We start from the raw sequence: 21,253 nt of genomic DNA, 5'->3' as shown, positions 1-21,253 counted from the left end.
AGTCTAACGACCCCCATCACAGACGAAGAGCTTCAGCTGCCTCGTGATACGCGCGTAATTTTTGTTCAATTACGTTCTGGATATTGTAGGAAGTTAAACTCCTACCTATCTATGTTTGGCATGTGAAGGTACCCCGGACGATACTAATCACCTATTCATGATCCCTTAGACCCACTCACCTAACACCCCTTGATATTAACACAAGTAGATCCCGAATAAATGACTGGCTCTAGATCCAAAAATCAGCAACAGATAAGTAACACTCGATATTGGGCACGTGACTACGTTGTCCCCTCCTGTAGCGCTCTGAATCCGCAATCTCCTAGTGTGACGCGGCCGACTACCACCACCAGGTCACAACAACAACAGCGGCATACATAGAAGAAACACCGTAGTTAAACCCACTCGTCCCTCAAACCCTGAAACCTTCAACTGAACTGCAACGGACTCTTGAATAGTATCAACGAGATGATCGACTGCATGTGCCGAAATGGAATCTTACTAGCTTCAGTCTAAAAAACAGCTTCACTGTAGTTCCTCCCTGATTACCAGAGAGGGCTAAAATGCATATACAGTTTGTCAAGAATATCTTTGCATAGTGAAGAAAAATTTAAAATTTTAGCTTTGATCGAGAATTCCAACAACAAACAAAAAAGCAAACAAAAAATTTATACACACATTCCATTACTGTACTTGTCTACGACTATTAGGTGCCAACAGTTATGAAATAAACATACACATTACAAAAACAACAACAACAAAAAGATGTTTACTCTATTTAAAAAGTGTCAAAAAAATCTTTGCATAACTGGTGAAAACAACAAAAAATGCAGTCTTTTGGGGTTACTATTTTGTATGTCCTCCTTGGGCATCAATTACCGCTTGAAGACGATTTCGCATTGATTAAATTAGTTTCGGAATATCATATTCCAAAGGTATTTTTCCCCACTCTTCTCTGATGAATCTTATTAATTCAGTTTTATTAGTTGGCGATCTTTTTCCTACTTTTATTTTTAAATGAACCCACAAATTTTCGATTGGGTTAATGTCGGGACTTTTGGCGGGAGTATCAATAACTTTGGTGCAGTTGTCGAGTAATCAGGACCTGCATTAATAAGATTTATGTTTGGGATAATTATCTTGATAATATTTGTATTTAAATTTGCTCGATTTTTCCAGGTCAACAAAGCCGAATTTTCTATTACTGGAAGTCAATTCGTTTTTTGTAATATCAAGATATAAATAAAAAAATAAATAATTGGCGCGTACACTTCTGTTAGGTGTTTAGCCGAGCTCCTCCTCCTATTTGTGGTGTGCGTCTTGATGTTGTTCCACAAATGGAGGGACCTACAGTCTCAAGCTGACTCCGAACGGCAGATATTTTTATGAGGAGCTTTTTCATGGCAGAAATACACTCGGAGGTTTTTCCATTGCCTGCCGAATGGCGACCGCTATTAGAAAAATATTTTTATTAATTTTGCTTTCACCGAGATTCGAACCAACGACCTCTCTGTGAATTCCGAATGGTAATCACGCACCAACCCATTCGGCTACGGCGTTCAAGATATACTTCATCATTATTTCGTCAAAAACTTTGATTTCACCCACTCCCATTGTTGATATACAACCCCAAACTATTACTGACAGTTTTCCAAACTTTACGGTAAGGATAATATTTTTGTTTTATAGTGCTGTGAGAGGCTTACGCCAAACTCTCTGGGGTCCATCATGGTAGTAGAGCATCATTTTCGTCTCTTCTGAGAAAATAACGCCATCGCAGTACGCTGTGGGAAGTGATATGTGCTCGGTGGCAAATCGCAATCTTTTATTAACGTTTTGTGCTGATATCAGGGGTTTTTTCCTAACCACTTTTGAAGAATATTTGTGTATTTGCAACACTTTTCGAACAGTTTTATGAGAAACTCTTAACCCGTAATAATAAAAAGTTTTAATAATTTTACGTTCAATTCGCTGCGTCACTTTCTTTGTCTGCCTGTAGATCCTTTCAACTCGAGTCTTTCTTCATTTTCAGCACAGTTTATTATGTTATATACAGTTTTAATTTTGAGGGAGAACATATCGGCGATTTCTCTGGCTGATTTGCCTTTGTAGTGATAGAAATACACTAATTGAATAATGTTTTTTGAAACTCGTTTTCCTGGCATTTTTTTTATTCAAATTGTAGCACTGAAAACAACTAAACTTATAACTAAATAATTTCTTACCCCTTTCACATTCCATACCATTTGCAGAAAAACCCAAATGAATGAAATTCGCGGAAAATAACTGCAATTTTTGTTGTTTTCACCAGTTATGCAAAGATTTTATTGACACTTTTTAAATAGAGTAAACATCTTTTTTTGTTGTTGTTTTTGTAATGTGTGTGTTTATTTAATAACTGTAGTCGCCTAATAGTCGTAGACAAGTAAAGTAATGGAATGTGTGTATACATTTTTTGTTTGCATTTTATTTCTTGGCAATTCTCGATCAAAGCCAAAATTTTAAATTTTTCTTTACTATGCAAAGATATTCTTGCCAAACTGTATATGTTTTCCTTTTATTCCTAGTGGAGCATTGGGCTATAACGCGCACCGAAAAGATCGCGTGCGAGACTGTGGTGCTGACCTAGCGTTCATAGTCCACCGCACTATGCAATAAAGTCTTATCAATGAAGGCATCAACCGCAGAGACAACACCTTAGAATGTTAAAGAATAGTTGTACAGTCAGGCGATGTCGAATTCGAGAGTTTTAATATATATATATATACCCCCTATCACCTGCTGCCCGGCTGGATATCACCCGGAAATTGTATAGTTGGTAACTGCAGCAGTTCGCCTGACCTAAGAATTGCTAGCGCTGGACTGATCAATAGCATAGCCTGGCGGCCTATTTATTATCGTCTCGATTGCGAGCTCTGCCGGCCTACATGGGCACGTCAAAACCGTTGCCTTAGCCTGGAGTTCTAGTGCATCTTCTTCTTCTATATTTTTCGTTATTACTATTCAGTATGGTCCCTCCATATACTACCTTTCGCGTAAAAGACGTATCGCGGTACGGGGGATTTTGTTTTTTACATGACGGGTCCCAAACCCTTCCCACAACCAGAGATTCTGGGCACATTTACTTTCTCACATTTCGCGAGCTACGTACATATATTCGACTTTCGATTATTATTTTTTTTATTTTGGTATACTCGTCTCGAAGATATGCTCACGATTTTAGCATTATAGCATGTTTAGTTTGTTTGCAAGAGGCATAAATAAACAAGTGTTTTGCGTGTTCGGCGATATTCTGCTATCGACTTTTGGCTCTTCTGGACTCTTCCATTTTTCCAACGTAGAGGAGACCTTTCCCTTCCTCTGATGCCACCAGCTGGTACCGCATCGAATTCTTTCAAAGTCGGAACGGATCTTTAACCGCTGCGCCATGTCTATGTCGCCGTAAAGCTCATACAGCTCCCATTGCCTGCGATACTCGCCATTGTTAACGTACAAAGTCCAAATATCTTCCGCAGAATCTTTCTCTCAAATACTCCAAGGAACGTCTCATCGGATGTTGTCATCGTCCAAACTTCTGCCTACATTAGGACGTGTATGATGAGGATGAGAGCCTTAACCTTTAATTGCCTACTTAGTCCAAAGCTTCATAAATAAACGAAGTCTTTTACAAACTCGAAATCATTTCTGTCAACAATGACGTGGGTGCCGATATGCGATGCCTATGATGTCAATATCACCGGCATATGCCAAAAATTTTAAGCTCTTATAACTATCTTTTCCAGCAACAGGTTAAAGAAGTCTCATGACAGAGAGTCACCCTGTTTGAAACCTCGTTTTGTATAAAACGGCTCGGAGAGGTCCTTCCCAATTCTGACGAAATAGAGACTACCAAATACAAGAAATTATACAAACACATATAGACTTTTTTCACTATTAGAAAAAAAATTTAATTTTGGTGCTTTATGCACGGAGATTCGAGTCTACGCACTCCCAAATGGTAGTCACGCACCTACTCATTCGATAAGCAAAAACTATTTTCGTACCATTTGTTCTTATCTGTTTGTTTCATTACAATGAATTTGTTTGAACAAGTAAACAATAGAAAACTAGCTAACTACTTATACACCAGCTGTTTCATTGGGTACGTTATCAGCTAATGGAAACAAATTGACGACGGCAGACGATAGCTAGCATCTGCTATTCTTATGAAGGCAATAATTTAGACGCCTGCGCGCCGTTGTGGCTGCAGGACTGCAATTGTAGACGTCATCAAATTAAATCTGTTCCCATTTTGCCGGAGATGGTAACAGATGCCGTGCTGTCACTAAAAAATCGAAAAAAGCTTTAGTTTTTTTCTTGTAAATGTGATAACAATCAATGATTTTAAGCAGATAAGTGAATTTATTTTCGTTTTTCTGTACCAATAAATATCAGTGTGAACAAGCTGTGTATACGTCGTGAAGTGCCGTCGTCAATGTGTTTATACTGTGAGATATAACTCTAACATTAGGGGAATAAATAGAAGGACAAGCTACTCAGTCGTGGTGTAAATTGTGAATCTCAGAGGAAACGACAACCCTTAAATTTAGTGAATAAGGTAATCATATCACACTTCTTCGTTCAGTAAATAAAAAAATTCAGTGTATATAATATTCAAAGCTTTTTCATCAGGAACAGACATAAACTTTCTTTATTTGTTGCACGGGATAGAGCTACAAATAATTGGCTATGTGTAGAACTTTGAGATTTAAGGTTCAAGCCGGCCTCCTTAAGTGTTTGTCCTTGGTTTGGATAAAAGTAGCAAAGAAATATTATATGGTATCGCCAACGCAAAGCGATAAAACGAATAGCAGTATCCCTTTCCGAACTATGGCAAATCTAGCCAACCAATTGGTATGTATTTTTGGTCCCTATCACTTTGGTCAGTGTAGAAAATAGCTAAAAAGTTTATTTCGCCGAATCTTCTGTGTATCCTTTATTTCCAGGATACGCACAATTGTAGCGTTTCGGCCTGGATACAAATAAAAATCGATAAATAAATACAAATGCACGTTGCTAGAAATGTTAATTTATTTTATTTTTATTAGGCACTTTTATTATTTTTCTGTATGATATTTCGCAAAACAATTTTGTCTTTTATTTAAACACAAATAAACTTTACATTTGGTACAAAATAAACGTGTGCGGGATTTACAACGAACACGCCTGCAACATCTTGCTGATGACAAATCATGCTCCTCTGGTATATGATTGTACCTATCAAGCCTCTTATCAATGCATGGCTGTTCAGATGGTCGATATTTTTTAGATGCACTTGGAGTTTCTTCTTCTTTGGTATCGGAGATATACTCTTCACGTGGTCTTTCCGCAACAGCTATCAGTTGCTTAGCTAATGCTAATCTAAAACTTAGTAAGTCATGAGAATCCGCTCGAGATTTCGAATTTATTTTGCAAAGTTCTCTGTACTGTAGCCAAGAGTTGCAGCATGCAAGATCAATAAAATGAATGAAAACTTTCAACGTCCACTTACGAGTTTTGAAAAACGAACGGTATGCCTCCATTAATTGATCACATATATCTACCCCTCCCATAGACTTGTTGTATTCTCGCACTATCCTTGGAGCCGGTACTTCAGCATACCTCTTTTCCTTTTTTTCCCAGCGTTTTACATTGGAAACAGGCCCGCAACCATAAGCTGATGATGCCAAGATTACCGCTTTGGAATCCTTCCACTGGACTACGACAATATTATCCTCGCTATGACAAAATTCTTCCATATCACCCCTTTTCATTTGCCTTTCATTGGTAAGGTGGATGTTTTTTATTCTGTTCCTCATTATAGTCCCTGTAGCATAAATACCACGGTTTAGTAAAGCCTGAAGGAGTGGTATTGTCGTAAAGTATCGATCAAAAAACACTTTTGAACCTTCTGGAAGTGTTTCAACCAAACGTAAAACGAAGGCTGGACCTACGCCTAAGTATGTATTGGAAAGTGGTGTGGTCTTTCCTTGGTAGATTTCAAAATCGAGTACCAGCCCTTCAGATGTCGTTAATACTTCGTTCTTTAATCCCACTCCTCTAGGTTTGTTAGGAAGGCTTTGTCTCACGGGGCAACGACCAGTAAATGGGATCATTTGCTCATCTATGGAATAATTATCTCTTGGCTTTCTAGGAATGCTCCGACATGCCGATCTTACAGCTTCAATTAATGGATAAATCCTCCAAAAAACATTTGATTGTTTCCCTGCTTCTGTCACTCCATTTTCGTCCATAACATGGAGACACATTCGCAAAAGAAAAAAGCGATCACGGGACATTGTATCAGCAGCAATTGGAAGCCTCGTTTTGGTCTCCCAGTACATGCGCAATCTTGGATAACGTATGCAGCCCATCGCAATATTTATGCCAAAGAAATTCTTTATTTCACCAATTGTAGTCCCCAGTGGTTTTCCTTTTGAAAACATATGGTATCTGTTTGTGTATTCCGCAACGCGTTTGAAAAAGTCGTCATTGAAATATTTATAAAAATAGTATTTAGGGGACTCCACATCTATGTTAACTACCACAGAAATAGAAGCACTCTCTTCCAGATTTATTTGAAATGGTCTTTTCCTCCAAATTTCGCGGCGATTGCTGTTTTCATTTGGTGGTTCCTCAGTACCTTCGCCATTCCCTTCGTCACTGTCATCACTTTAATCATTTGCTGATTCACTGTGTGCGCCAGGTAACTCCCAAGTAGCATCTTGAAGGTCATCATCGCTACTAAAGTACTCCAAATCCGAGTCTAATAGTGCACACAATATTTCTTCTTCGTCTTCAGTCAATTGCTCTGAGTGAAAAAAAGCAAACAAATATTTCGTTAAATAAGTCCTAACACGCACAATTCAAACTAAACTGGCTGCACATTAATTAACGTCAAAAAAATACACTTAATTTCACTTTTTAATTAAAACTTCTTTTGTTATTATTATGATAACACATTTTTTAACTATAAATTTCTCTGTTTACACAATTTAAATAATTTTTCTAACTTACTCTTTCGATTCATTTTTGCAAATGATTGAACTGGCACATCAAAATAGCGAAATTCGCGAAAAATAACTGTTCGTTGTGTTTTTATTAAGAAAATAGCTCGCACAGTTGTGTATATCAGGTTGAATTGCACTAGCGCAGATATTTTCGGAAATATTAGGATTTAAATTTATACGCACAATTGTGCGTACACGGTCGGAAAGGGGTATACAACAAAACAAATGAGCTGATACGTGAGAACAGCTTTGCTCATCTTTGCTTTGCCACTGAACGCAGCTCGGCACATTTGGCACACAGCGAACATACACACAAGCAACTTGCCGCGCCTACCCGGCGTTTTGAAGATTCATAAGATTATAACGGACAGGCGAGTAGAATGAGTATATGCTACCTTAATAACGGAGAGACCAGTAATGCTAGAAAAGTATAGTTTGATGTTAAAATAAAAATAGAGGTGAATATCCTGACACATTGAAGCACAAACAAAAAAACAAAGTTTAACTACAAAGAAGAAATACATACAGTGGCTCACAGAAGTATTTTGCATAATAGCGCATATGTACAAATTTAAGATTTTGTATGTACTAAGTATCCGAAAATAAAAATGTTAATACTTACACGCATTATTGAGCACTGTCTTAGCAATTGGGCTACACATCATGCACAAAAATTGTACCGTTAGGTGCATATAACAAAAAACGTGCGTAGCAATGAAAATGTGTGCTCACAAAAGTATTTTGCTTATTGTTTATAGATACCGTTACTGGACGCAGTTCAGTTACTTTTTCTGTTTTCGCTGAAGTTGTGGCTACAAGTGCGTATTATAATCAATTTTATTTGTAATTGAGTTCATTTCGTTTGTAATTGTGGTACTGTGCATATCGGAAATGCCAAAGGGTAAAGAACTAACTACAGCTGAAAAAAAAATTATTTTACATCTCCATAATGAAGGAAAATCTACGAAATATATTTGCAATATGTTTAGTCGATGCCGCCAAACGATAGAAAATGTAATAAAACGGTGTAAAGAACGCGGTAATTTAGAAAATTTAACCCGTTTTGGTCGACCAAAGTTGCTAACTGAGAGAGAAGAACGCCAAATATTGAAAGAAAATCGCAAAAACCCACATTTATCAGCCCCAAAAATCAACGACAAAATAAAAGCAACCTTTCAGATTGAAGTATCCGATGAGACAGTGCGCAGAGCCCTCAGAAGCAACAATATTCACGGTCGTGCAGCAAGGAAAAAACCACTGATTTCACAAGTCAATAAAGCAAAGCGGCTTTTATTCGCCAACACCTATAAAACCAAAAGTTTTGAGTTTTGGAAAACCGTCATATTTAGTGATGAAAGCAAATTCAACATTTTTGGTTCGGACGGACGTCGTATGGTATGGCGGAAGCCAAATGAAGAGCTGCGATTAAAAAATGTTAAATCCACTGTTAAGCACGGTGGAGGTTCCGTCATGGTGTGGGGTTGTATGTCGGCCCAAGGAGTCGGAAAGCTGGTGTTTATAGATGGAACGATGGATAAACATCTTTATTTGTCTATTCTCAAAGACAACTTACATTCCAGTGCAGAAAAAATGGGAATGTCGTCTAACCACTTTTTGTTTCAACACGACAACGACCCCAAGCATACAGCTCATGATGTCAAAATGTGGATACTTTTTAATAAAAAACATTTGCCAACACCTCCCCAAAGTCCCGATATCAACCCCATAGAAAATCTGTGGGCCTATCTCGAAGAAAGAGTGCGAGAACACAAAATTTCGTCAAAAAGTGACCTTAAAGATGTTTTACTCCAAGAATGGGAAAAAATACCTCTTGACTTTTGTCGCAAGTTAATAGAATCTATGCCAAGACGCTTGGAAGCAGTTTCCAAAAATAATGGATATCATACGAAATATTGAATGAATAGAAATTAGTATATTTGTACACCACCTAGTCAAAAGCAAAATACTTTTGTGAGCAATGAATTCTATTTTATTTTATTTTTTTTACGTTTACATTGGAACATATTTTTCTTTTAAAGTTTTAATACATTGTTTATGTAGATATAAGGTTTATGTTTAAGAATTTATGAAATAATTAACAAATGAATTTAAAAAATATACAGGAATTGAAGCGTGAACTTATTTGTCTTCTCATGCAAAATACTTTTGTGAGTCACTGTACATTTTGTCAAGAATATCTTTGCATAGTGAAGCAAGATTAAAAATTTTAGCTTTGATCGAGAATGCCAACAACAAAATAAAAATTTACACACACATTCCATTTTTGCAATGTGTGTGCTTATTTAATAACTGTTGGCGCCTAATAGTCGTAGACAAGTACAGTAATTGAATGAGTGTATAAATTTTTAAAGTGAAAACTTCTTTAGAATCGTTGGGAGTGATTTGAGACTCGATGAAACGAAAAAGCGACACCAAAAAGAAGAAGAAAAAAGATATACGTATATATATGTATGTATAGAAAATGCTTCATTACCAAGCACACAGAAGGATGGCATAAGCAATTTTAAATTTGTGAATTTATATATGTATGTATATATGCGGATATATGTATATATGCGGATATATGTATATATGTTGTGTGTATGTACATATGTGCCTCGCCACAGCAAAACATACGGTAAAATTTCTCAAGAAATCCAGCGCGCATTCATAGGCACAACGCACATTCATAGGCACAGCATTGCATGTACAGTAGGGCGGGTCGATTTAAAAATCGCTCATTGCTCTATGAAAATCGTATTCTAGGGATCAAACTAAGAAACTTTGCCGAAGGAACCATACCTCTAAAACGAATTCTGATGTCCCCCAATTTCAAAATATCACCATTTTTGGCCTTTACATGAAAAAATCAGCTAAATGGCTATGTTTTTTCTTTATTTTTATTTATTGAAGTGAAAACTTCTTTAGAATCGTTGGGAGTGATTTGAGACTCGATGAAACGAAAAAGCGACACCAAAAAGAAGAAGAAAAAAGATATACGTATATATATGTATGTATAGAAAATGCTTCATTACCAGGCACACAGAAGGATGGCATAAGCAATTTTAAATTTGTGAATTTATATATGTATGTATATATGCGGATATATGTATATATGTTGTGTGTATGTACATATGTGCCTCGCCACAGCAAAACATACGGTAAAATTTCTCAAGAAATCCAGCGCGCATTCATAGGCACAGCATTGCATGTACAGTAGGGCGGGTCGATTTAAAAAGCGCTCATTGCTCTATGAAAATCGTATTCTAGGGATCAAAATAAGAAACTTTGCCGAAGGAACCATGCCTCTAAAACGAATTCTGATGTCCCCCAATTTCAAAATATCACCATTTTTGGCCTTTACATGAAAAAATCAGCTAAATGGCTATGTTTTTTTCTTTATTTTTATTTATTTATAATATTATCTATTTTTTCTCTTAAGAAATTTATTTAGTCAGAACATATGTAAATGAATGAATGTGAGTTATAGAAAAGAAACTAAAAAGTTCGACCCGTATTGGGGGACATCAGAAATCGTTTTAGAGGTATGGTTCCTTCGGCAAAATTTCTTATTCTGATCCCTAGAGTATGATTTTCACAGAGCAATGGGCGATTTTTTTGCCTTCCCACAAATCGACCCCGCCTAATGTACAGTAACCTTGAACAGGCAGCTGCGGTTGTCGAGCATTTAGAAACATATATTTACATACATATATGGGTGCAAACATATTTACGGAGCCGCGGGCACTCGACTTGACAAAAATTGAATATTGGCAAATAATTCTACGCGAAATATTCCAATATTGACTATTTTCGAATTGTCGAGAAAATTAGCATATGGGCGGCTCGTTTTATGAATGAAAGTACTTGCTCTTAGAACTGTGAGCTCGAATTTATAAATCAATTTTTTGATGATGAGTTTTTGTTGCACAGTACAATAGTTGAAAATGTTCGGCGCCGCCGCGACTGTTCAGCGCTATGGCAACTAGGATGATGGCCGCTACGCCTGCGCCTATTAATGCATTTTGTTCTTATAGTCGCTAGGCATAGAATTTTAGCTTTGGACGACATACGCATTTACAGGAATAAAGTGAGTGGCCTGTGTGTGCGGTTGTATGTAGATGCATATGTGTATATTAATAAGCATTGTTTTGCTGGAAGTTCAGAACACAAATATGTATATACGTACATAGGCTAGGCCATAGTATAGCATACATACATATGTATAAAAAATTCAAACCAAGCGTCCTACGAATGTTTGTGTGTATGTTAGTACGTCTGTGTAATATACGCGTTACGACGCTCATAATAGCAACCGCGTGTGCTGTATTGCGTCCGTATTTTTATATTCGTAAATATTTTCATTTTTAGATATTTACCGAAATTATGCCGAGAAATAATGCAGAAAGGTGTCGTGCATATCGACAGAGAAAAAAACAAGAACGAAAAGAAAATAAAACTAAAAAAACCGCAAAGACTTCAACAGAACGTGTACGTGAATTTCGTGCACGCCGAAAAACATTACGAAATGCACAACCTAGTATTTCTATTGTGCATAACAATGCATCCACTGTGCAAAATAGTGAAAACGATCATCGTAAGTACTTTAATATTTTCTATGACAACATCGAAACCAAAGCATTTGTATCATTTTTTAGCTATCATAAGCCACTCGTATCATTTGTTGAAATTGAAAACATTGAGGATGAATAATAGTAAAATGAAGAAAATAAAATATGAACTTTATAGCAATATTATAATGAACCTATAATTATCCCGCTCCTAATGCTGCTTTCGTCTCATTCTCTCTCAGTTTGTTTTACGGAAGGTTTCACTTCTATCGCGTCTAACCGTTAGACTGGTATTTTTTTTGTTTGCTTTTTATTTGTTTAGGGAATTCTCGATCAAAGCTAAAATTTTTAATTTTTCTTCACTATGGTCCCAGGAAGGGGACTGAATTGGCCTCAGAGACCTCCTACCTAAAGGGGAATTGCACAAATTATTTCTCAGGAAAGCGCCGAAAGGATGGAGCTCCATTTCTTCATGTGCTATTTCGAAAACTCTTTGGCATCAATACGATATACGAAGGATTCAGAGAGTTCTTTGGACTCCTCGCCTTTAAATTTCCAAACTCGTAGCTGTGTTTACCGGTCACTGGACGATCGACACACGGAAAAGCTAGGGTTACCATTTGACCCACCTTGCTGAAGCTGTGGGGACTTTTCAGAGAAGGAGACTGTAGAGCATTTTCTCTGTAAAGGTCCGGGCTTGGCAGCTAGACGACTAAGGTCACTGGAAGCTCCTTTCTTCGACAGCCTGGTGCCGTGCGCCAACCTTAATCCAATCAATCTTCTCCATTATATCAACAGCTCTGGCTGGCTGTAGATTAGGGTGGTTCGAATTCCAACAAATTTTTCAAATCAAATTCTAATAGTGCGGAAAAGTTGCTATGGAGTAACACAAGTATTTTGGTAAAAAAAAATTGAAATCGGTGAATATCTTCTGTTCGCGCAACTCATTTAAAGTTTTGAAAATTTTGTCGAAAAATGCATATTTCCTAATTTTTTTAGAATTATGTTTTAAATGTCGTTTTCCAAAGTTTTACTTATTATTATGTTTAAATTTAATTATTTATAAGGATTAGTTTGTATTTAAACAGTTTATTCATGCATTTTATAAGGCTTCTCACGCTTAGCTTTCCCCAGGATCAACGACGAGGACGTGGTGAAAAATCTGATCCCATTTTTTTTTTTGTTTTTTTTAATATTTTATGTTTTTTTTGTTTTTTTAAATATTTTTTGTTTGTTTTTTAAATTTTTTGTTTGCTGCTATCATTAAAAAAATTTACGATCGTGAAGATTTGTACAGTGAACTCTCTTTATGCGTTAATTACAAACTGGGATTTGTGATCAAATTTAGGCAAACTAGAACGAGAAAATAAAGTTGACCGTATGTGACCATCCCTATTTTGATAACCACATAACTTGTTCGACGCTTCAGTGACAAGCTTAACAGTTCGCTCCACCGCTTGAGTGTGGCATGGAAAGCTTGACAAGTTCCATTGAGAGATAGATGGTTGGTTATCAATGGAAGATAACAGATCTGCATTTAAGACATTTCTTAGTACTGGAGGAAGTGATAGTATTGTAGAAGACCAGTCGATCATTTCATAGTAATTAGTGGCATTAAAGTTCAGTTTTGGCAAAATGAATGAGCGCACCGAATTCTTCGTAGTAGAAGTTGTCTCTCTGGCTTTTAAAATCCTTTGTACCCCAATCTTACGTACATTCCGATTTTCATCTGTGACCATAGATAAAAGCAAATTTTCAGGATGCGCGAAATAAGCATTGTGTTGTATCACAGGATCAACTACTCTCAGAAGATGTTCTGGTAAGTACCGAGAATTTTTAATCATAGTGAAGACATGTCTCGCACCATCTGCAATTGAATCGTTCAGTTTTATTTGAAACCACATAGGTAAATACACTTTCATTATAAATGTAACTATTTGAACTAAGTTTTCAGAAGGGTCTTCACTTGATATGTATAATCTCAACGTTCTGTTTCCTAGAGTGAGCCAACGCGCGTGGGAGAGTTTTCCTGGATCTCGCAGAGACAGATCAGATGAACAATTACCTAAATGAATAGCTTGCCCAATGTCGTAAAGATATTTTTTATCTTTACTCAAATTGTCTCTGCATGTGACTTGTACTAAATCACACTCAATTTTATTGAAATTAACAACAGGCAAGTGTTCAACGCCCTGAAGTTGTTTTCCGATTGTACCTGAAAATGAATTCGGTCCACTTGTTTTTCCATCAAAATGTTGAAATACGTGTCGCAAAGGTAATTCATTTGCATGAAGCAAGCATATATTCCACTGAATTGGTCTGTTCAAGTATAATTCAATACGCCTAATAATACCACCTCTCCAGCCTGTATTAGTTGCTGTGCCATCACAACCAACTAGGAGAAGTTCACTAAAATCAAATTCCATTTCATTTAAGTGAGATATCATACTTTCAGTGATACCTTTGCTTGTACCAGAAATAGGCGTTACATGAGTTATATATTGAGAACCAGGTTCCATTATAATAGAGACATGTTCTTCCTTGCGTGTTTTGCGATAACGCTTGGAGCCTACTTCCTCCTGGTATAAGGTCTCATCTTTTCTCCCATCAAAATAAAAGGATGTAAGGGCTTCGGACATAGTTTTAGGTTCCTGTTGCAAGGCTTTTCTGATTTTAGATTTCTCCCTTCTGATTTTATTTTTATCTATAACAAAAGTCAAGTCTGTATCAGTAACGATTTGTAGGTCTTTCAGAACTGACGTCGCAATTGCAGCGGTTGCTCTTTCCGAAACACCAAATCGGTCACTAATTACTGCAGTTTCAGGAAGATTAATGCGCATTTGTGAGGTAGAAGGCTTTTGAAGGTATGATGTTGATGGGCTGAGAGCGAATGTTGGATCTTTGACATGTTCTTGTACTTCAGGCGAACGATTCTCAACGAACTCTTCAATGTTGTCATCCAAATCATCTGAAAAACTTTTGGCATTGTCAACAGAAGAAGTGTAAGTACTAGAGGATGTCATTTTATGTTTCGTTTTTTCATTTCTTTCAGCTCGACGAGTAAGTTTTGCAGTTTCAAGTACATCTATAGAACCAATCTTTCCGACTCTGGCAGTTCTTTGATCGAAAAGAAATTTACGTTCTATGACAGGAATTTTACGATCTTTTTCACATCCACAGTCAATAGAAATAGGGTTTGGACAAATACATAATGACAAAGGTTTACCGCAGTTACAGTCATTTGACATTTGACATTTGCATGAAGAAATGTCAAAAATTTTCTCTGCTTCGGTCTTGAATATTTCATGAGCTTTCTGAAACTTAGGATTTTCTTTATCTCTTTTGTAAGACTTTATTTTTTTCCAATATTTTGCATGATATGCAGTGATCATTTGTTCAACCCTGGTTTGAGAAACTGTAGGGATAGATGCTGTCATATAAAGCATCTTAATTTTCTGAGCTACCACATTCGCTATTTCTGAAAAAGCAATTTTCTGTGAAGGTAATTCTGTTGATGATGACATTACGTATCTTTGTTCAAAACAACAAAGAATAACGTCAGCATAAGAGGGCAGATTTCTTAAAGAAAAATCCTTAGGAGCGCCAAATATTGGACAAACATGATCTTTCCGAGAAATATGAAACCGGAGTTTTTTTGTTTTTTCACTCATTTTAAGCAAAAGTAAATATAATACAACTACTGAATAACAATTAAAGAAAGTGATATAGCTTGGTAATAATTCGTAAAAAGTGCTAGTAAAAGTCAATATTATTTGACTTTTGAATATCGCGTACAAGAATCACAGTCTCACTCTTTCACCTCCACTGGATCTTAAAAAATAATTGTCTCAAACAACATAAAGTTAATTATTATGAAAAAACTAACAATCTGACAGCATAAGTAACAAAATATTAATAAAAAATAACAATTAAATCTTACTTTCAAAAAGTTCAGAAAATGCACTATTTTCGACAAAATTTTCAAAACTTTAAGTGAGTTGCGCGAACAGAAGATATTAACCGATTTCAATTTTTTTTTTACCAAAATACTTGTGTTACTCCATAGCAACTTTTCCGCACTATTAGAATTTGATTTGAAAAATTTGTTGGAATTCGAACCACCCTACTGTAGATATCTACCTGTTGGAGGATAATGGTATCAAAAAGGCGCTTTAGTGCTACTTGAGTGTTAAGTGTTACAATTTATTTGTGACTTTCATTTGACAATCCGGTGATCGAGCTAAGAGGAATTATTGTGAGAGGTTTATTTGAATTATAACGTAACAAAATTTGTAACAGTATGCTTTGCTTTCAAATCGCCACCTTTTATCTCAATGTAATACTAAACAATTTTTGAATTGTTTATCTGTAATAGAAAAATTGAAATTGTTAAGAGACATGATATTTAAGCATATTGAAGTGGCTTCCATAGTATAGTGATGTGTTTGTCCTTAATTTTTGAAGTGAAACTTCTTGGACGAGCAACAATGGAGAGTAAAATTTTAAGGCCATGCAACGTTTTGAGCATTTTCGTTCCGCGAGAGAGAAAAAAGATATAAAGTAGCGGAAAAGGAGAGAGAGAGCTATACCTTATATATATCTTAGATAGACTTTAGACTATTCACGTCTCCCTTTTGTGCGGTCCTTCGTCTTTTCTCCCACTCCTACGCTTAGGCTCTAGTCTAAGTCGTACGACGTTACTCGTATTGTAGGAGCAAGAGAGAACCACGTATACATTATATACCCGGCGTTAGAATATAACAGAGAGAGAAAGAGACTGACGCGTAAACGTAAAGCCATATTACTATAGTAGAGCGAAAGAGAGCAACATATTGTTAGAATATGATAGATAGTATTGCGTATGCGCGTTCCTTGTCTATGCACGTTATAGTGTTAGACGCTATATGTGCGCACGGCTCTAACGCCACGCTAGTACATCGGAGCAAGAGAGAGCAACGTATAGTTAGAATACGACATATCGTATTGTGCGTGCTGTGGCAGTACGCGTTGGCGACAGATGCTATATATACGCAGTTGATATACCACGTGTATTATTATTCATTTTTGTGTTTTGTGATTATTTATATTTATTAAAATTTGTGTCCTGTGATTATTGAACGGCATCTGTGAAGAATTATTATGTAAGTATAATTACACTATTAAAATTTTTACAAAATCGACCTTTAGGCATCACCAAACACTGACTAAACATACACAACATATACACATAACTATATATGTACATATACCTATATACAGTTAGTAACATAAATAAGTATACAGGAGCCTGATTTATGGAATTGTTTGACGCTAACGCTTTCCTTAATATGTAATCAAAATATTTTACACACGGTAATTGTGTACTGGGATAAGCTTTCAAATGCGCCTTAATTTAGCTGTAAATTTTAGGTACCGTTATCCACGATTTGCTTTGCCTTTGATGCCAGCGAAATTTATGTCACAAAAGTTAGTATACAGCAAACGATTGTTCAGTTAGCATAACGTTTATTTTTACGCATTGATTAAAAAAGTTAACACTATTAAAAGGAAATAATCAAAGTGAGTATAAAAACTTAGGGAAGTACGTTTTGTATTAATTTTTGCGACATTTTTAGTAATGGCACCAAGAGGAAAAGAGCTTTCTGATGATTTAAAAAAACTGATTATAAAAAATAAAATATATATACAGGGTTGGCCATATTAAACTGACCCATGTGATTATTAAAAAAATATGGAAAAAGAAACATTTTTTTGTGTTTCATTGTGAAAAACATTTAATTTAGTTCAAGGAGATTCGTTTACATCACTTTTTGAATATGATATCGCGCAAGTGGTCGCCCTTAGCACGTATTTGGATATGTACAGGGTTGGCCATCTTAAACTGACCCATGTGATTATTAAAAAAATATGGAAAAAGAAACATTTTTTTGTGTTTCATTGTGAAAAACATTTAATTTAGTTCAAGGAGATTCGTTTAAATCACTTTTTGAATTAGATATCGCGCAAGTGGTCGCCCTTAGCTCGTATAGCGTAATGTGCCCGTTTTTCGGCGTTTTCCATAGTTTTGGCCAGCGTCTCGGCCGATATGGCGGCTATTTCCCGTCGGATATTGGCCTTAAGTGCGCCTAGTGTATTTGGCTTGTTGACGTAAACCTTAGATTTCAAATTACAGTAAAAAGTTATAGGGTTACTCAATGGGTCACTTTAATATGGCCAACCCTGTATAATATAAAATATCACAAGGAACATAAATCATTGCGGCAAATCGCTCGTTTGATAGATAGGAGTTTTGCTACAGTTCAAAATATTGTGAATAAATATAAATGTGCGGGAAGCACCACTAATAAAGAGCGTTGTGGGCGTCCGCCTCTTAAGTCCCAGAGAAAAAAGCTTAGTCGTATGGAAAATCAGGATAAACCCCAAAGTAAGTGCCCCCGAATTGAAAAATGAGCCTGGAAAACAATTTAGCACCCAAACTATTCGCCGGGTTTTGCATAGTGCTAGTTATCATGGGCGCAATGTTAGAAAAAAGCCCTTCATATCAATCGGAGTAAACGGATTTCATTCGCAAAAGATCATGAAAAATATGACCAAACGTTTTGGAACCAAGTCATATTTTCTGATGAGTGTAAGTTCAGTATCTGTACATCTGATGGCCGTGAAAAAGTTTGGAGAAAAGTTAACGTGGAATTGGATCCAAAAAATATGACCGGCACTGTGAAGCATGGAGGGGGCTCTGTGTTCGTTTGGGGATGTATGGCTGCGAACAGGGTTGGAAACTTGGTAACAACTGAAAAACGTCCTTCAAGAGCAATGGAATAAAATACCACCAGCAGTAACTGAAAACTTGGTGAAATCAATGCCATCACGACTTAAACCGATTGTAAAGTCTAATGGTTATTCATCCAAATACTAGGATTTGATTTTAATTATGTTTTTGATTTCACAAATTAATAATGTGTTGAACTGTATACTTACTTTTGAGACATGCATTTTTCTAAAGTTTAATATAAAAAGCTATAATTTTGTTCCTTTTTAAAATTTTGTCATTATTTGGATTAAATATGATATTTGTATTTCATTCATGTAAATAAAACACAATTTTGTTATAACTTAGTTTGTTTGAAAGAATTGATTGGGGGAAAATTGAAAACGTGTCCGGTGTATACTTACTTCTCTTACTAACTGTATGTATATAATATTATATATTATATATAATATATATGTATATATGTATATAGTTACGTGTCACAGACTTGTGGTATTATAATTCGATTTGAATTCAATCTTATATTGTGAATTGGTTTATTAAATTTTCTAATCAAACTATAATAATATATAAATCATAGTATACTATTAAATGAAAAAATAAATACTCTTATCCTTTTGTACTCCGCAATTTATATGTCGCCAAAACATAGCTTTACATATTAACTTCTATTCTCCACAGATTTTACGATGCCGAAAAAATCAGAGAACCAACCCCGAGGAAGCCAAGATGGAAAAACTGCACCAAAAGTGAAAAAAGTAGCGAAGACTGGGGCACAGCGCTCTCGCGAATACAGAGCGCGAGTAAACGCACTTGAAAACGCAGTTATAGCTGGATCTGTCACTTGTGTTGAAAGTGATGCGTTACAACCAGCGTCGCCACATAATGTGGCAGCAGATTCGATTGCTATGCGTCCACGTTCGCTACTGTATGAGGCCCTCAGTCGACAAAGTAGCCAAGACACGCATCAAAACATCCCAACAGTGAGGAAAAAGTCGAAAACTCCTAAAACATCAACCGAACGCTCGCGTGCCTGCAGAGAACGGAGAAAAACGTTGGATCGTACGAACAATCGAGAATCCATAGTCGATGCAGCTCACTCACAACACGAGAATGATATAATTATTCTTGAAGATCAGCCTCAAGATATAATCAACATCGAAACAGCAACGGTGCGAGCACGAAAACAACCTTATAACAGCGAAGCACAATCCACTTCAGGATCATTGGACACTAGTGGCATAACTGGAATAAATCTTGAATCAACCCAGAATATTGTGGTAAAGGCAATGAATGGAAGGGGCTCTAGGTCTATTTGCGGAACAACGTCAGGATATTTAAAAATAATGAATTTCATAGCAAAATAATATATTTAATTCAATTTTTTTCTTCAGTAGATAGACATTTTAAAAATTTACAATAGCTTTTTAGTATCATTAAAAGGTCAATTTTCTATATTGTACTTTTTCGAATTCTTTGCTCATTTTTGATCAATTTATTTAACAATAATATTTTTATTTTCAGAATCAAATGGTGAGAAAGGTGGATCAGAAGTTGGATGATTTGGAGAAATATGTGCCATTCATGAACTATCTTCTTCAAATAGATAAGGAGAAATATAAAAAATTTATAGATATCAAGCATTGGATTATGGCAAGAAAAAGGTAAATAATATGTTTTTATTACAATTTTTTTTACTAATCTAATAATAATCAAAAACTTTTAGGTACCCAATGAATGTGCTGCAAAAGATTGAACAGTCTATATTAACACAGTACAGAAATCTATTTTATGATGATGAGGTGAGTTCTATTAAAATATAATACTAAAATTAACTAGAATATTAGATATAAATTATAAAAATTGGGTGCGTCAAGAAGAAATGTGACATTCATGTAAGCTCTCACGTTACATTCAGGGTAACCGATGAATACTTTTAAGACTACATATATTACTAATTTAGTGTGATCTGGCATGACCATTTGCAATCACACAGTTTCACAGGGATTCGAGCCAACGTAGCCGCTGGATCTTTATTCGCTGCGCTATGTCTGTGTCGTCGTAAAGCTCATACAGCTCATCGTTCCATCACCTGCGATATTCGCTGTTGCCCACGTGCAAAGGTCCAAAAATCTTGCGCAGAATCTTTCTCTCAAACACTCCAAGCGTCGCTCCATTGGATGTTGTTATCGTCCACGCTTTCGCGGCATACGTTAGGACGGGGATGATGAGAGCCTTGTAGAGTGTTTTTTTTGTTCGTCGAGAGAGAACTTTACTGCTCAGTTGCCTACTTAGTCCAAAGTAGCACTTGTTGGCAAGAGAGATTCTACGTTGGATTTCAAGGCTGACATTGTTATCGGTGTTAATGTTGGTTCCTAAATAAACGAAGTCTTTTACAACCTCGAAATCATAACTGTCACCAGTGACATTTGTGCCGATATGCGAGTGCGCCGACTGCTTGTTTGATGACAGGAGGTACTTCGTTTTGTCCTCGTTCACGACCAGACCCATTCGCTTTGTTTCTTTATCCAGTTTGGAGAAGGCAGAACTGGATATCATCATCGGCATACGCGACAATTGAATGCTCTTATAAAATAGGTATTGTGCCTGAGCGATTAAGTTCTGCGGCTCGTAAGATGCTCTCCAACATCAGGTTAAAGAAGTCACACGACAGCGAGTCACCCTGTCTGAAACCTCGCTTGGTATCAACCGGCTTGGAGAGATCCTTCCCAATTCTGACGGCGCTGCTGTTGTTGAGCAACGTCATCTTGCAAAGCCGTATTAATTTTGTGGGGACACCAAATTCAGACATCACAGCATACAGATAATTCTTTTTTGTACTGTCGAATGCAGCTTTGAAATCGACGAAAAGATGGTGTGTGTCG

General features: G+C 36.3%; 1 protein-coding gene across 5 annotated transcripts in view; it reads left to right on the top strand.

Moving 5' to 3' along the window:
- Nucleotides 1-21,253, top strand: part of LOC129246797 (uncharacterized) — a 57,727-nt gene that overhangs the window by 20,243 nt on the left and 16,231 nt on the right. For 2 of the 5 annotated variants that reach the window (XM_054885411.1, XM_054885410.1), the window contains exons 2-4: nt 19,050-19,648; nt 19,893-20,032; nt 20,095-20,170. In XM_054885411.1, coding sequence (XP_054741386.1) covers nt 19,058-19,648; nt 19,893-20,032; nt 20,095-20,170 — 807 coding nt within the window. In that variant the 5' untranslated portion in view covers nt 19,050-19,057. Of the gene's footprint in view, nt 1-11,399; nt 11,626-19,049; nt 19,649-19,892; nt 20,033-20,094; nt 20,171-21,253 lie in introns of all 5 variants that reach the window. The other 3 variants (XM_054885412.1, XM_054885413.1, XM_054885409.1) reach the window with 2 other exon arrangements.

This window comes from Anastrepha obliqua, chromosome 5 (assembly GCF_027943255.1).
Source record: "Anastrepha obliqua isolate idAnaObli1 chromosome 5, idAnaObli1_1.0, whole genome shotgun sequence".
Lineage (NCBI taxonomy): Eukaryota > Metazoa > Arthropoda > Insecta > Diptera > Tephritidae > Anastrepha > Anastrepha obliqua.
This window is presented reverse-complemented; position numbering and strand designations above follow the sequence as displayed.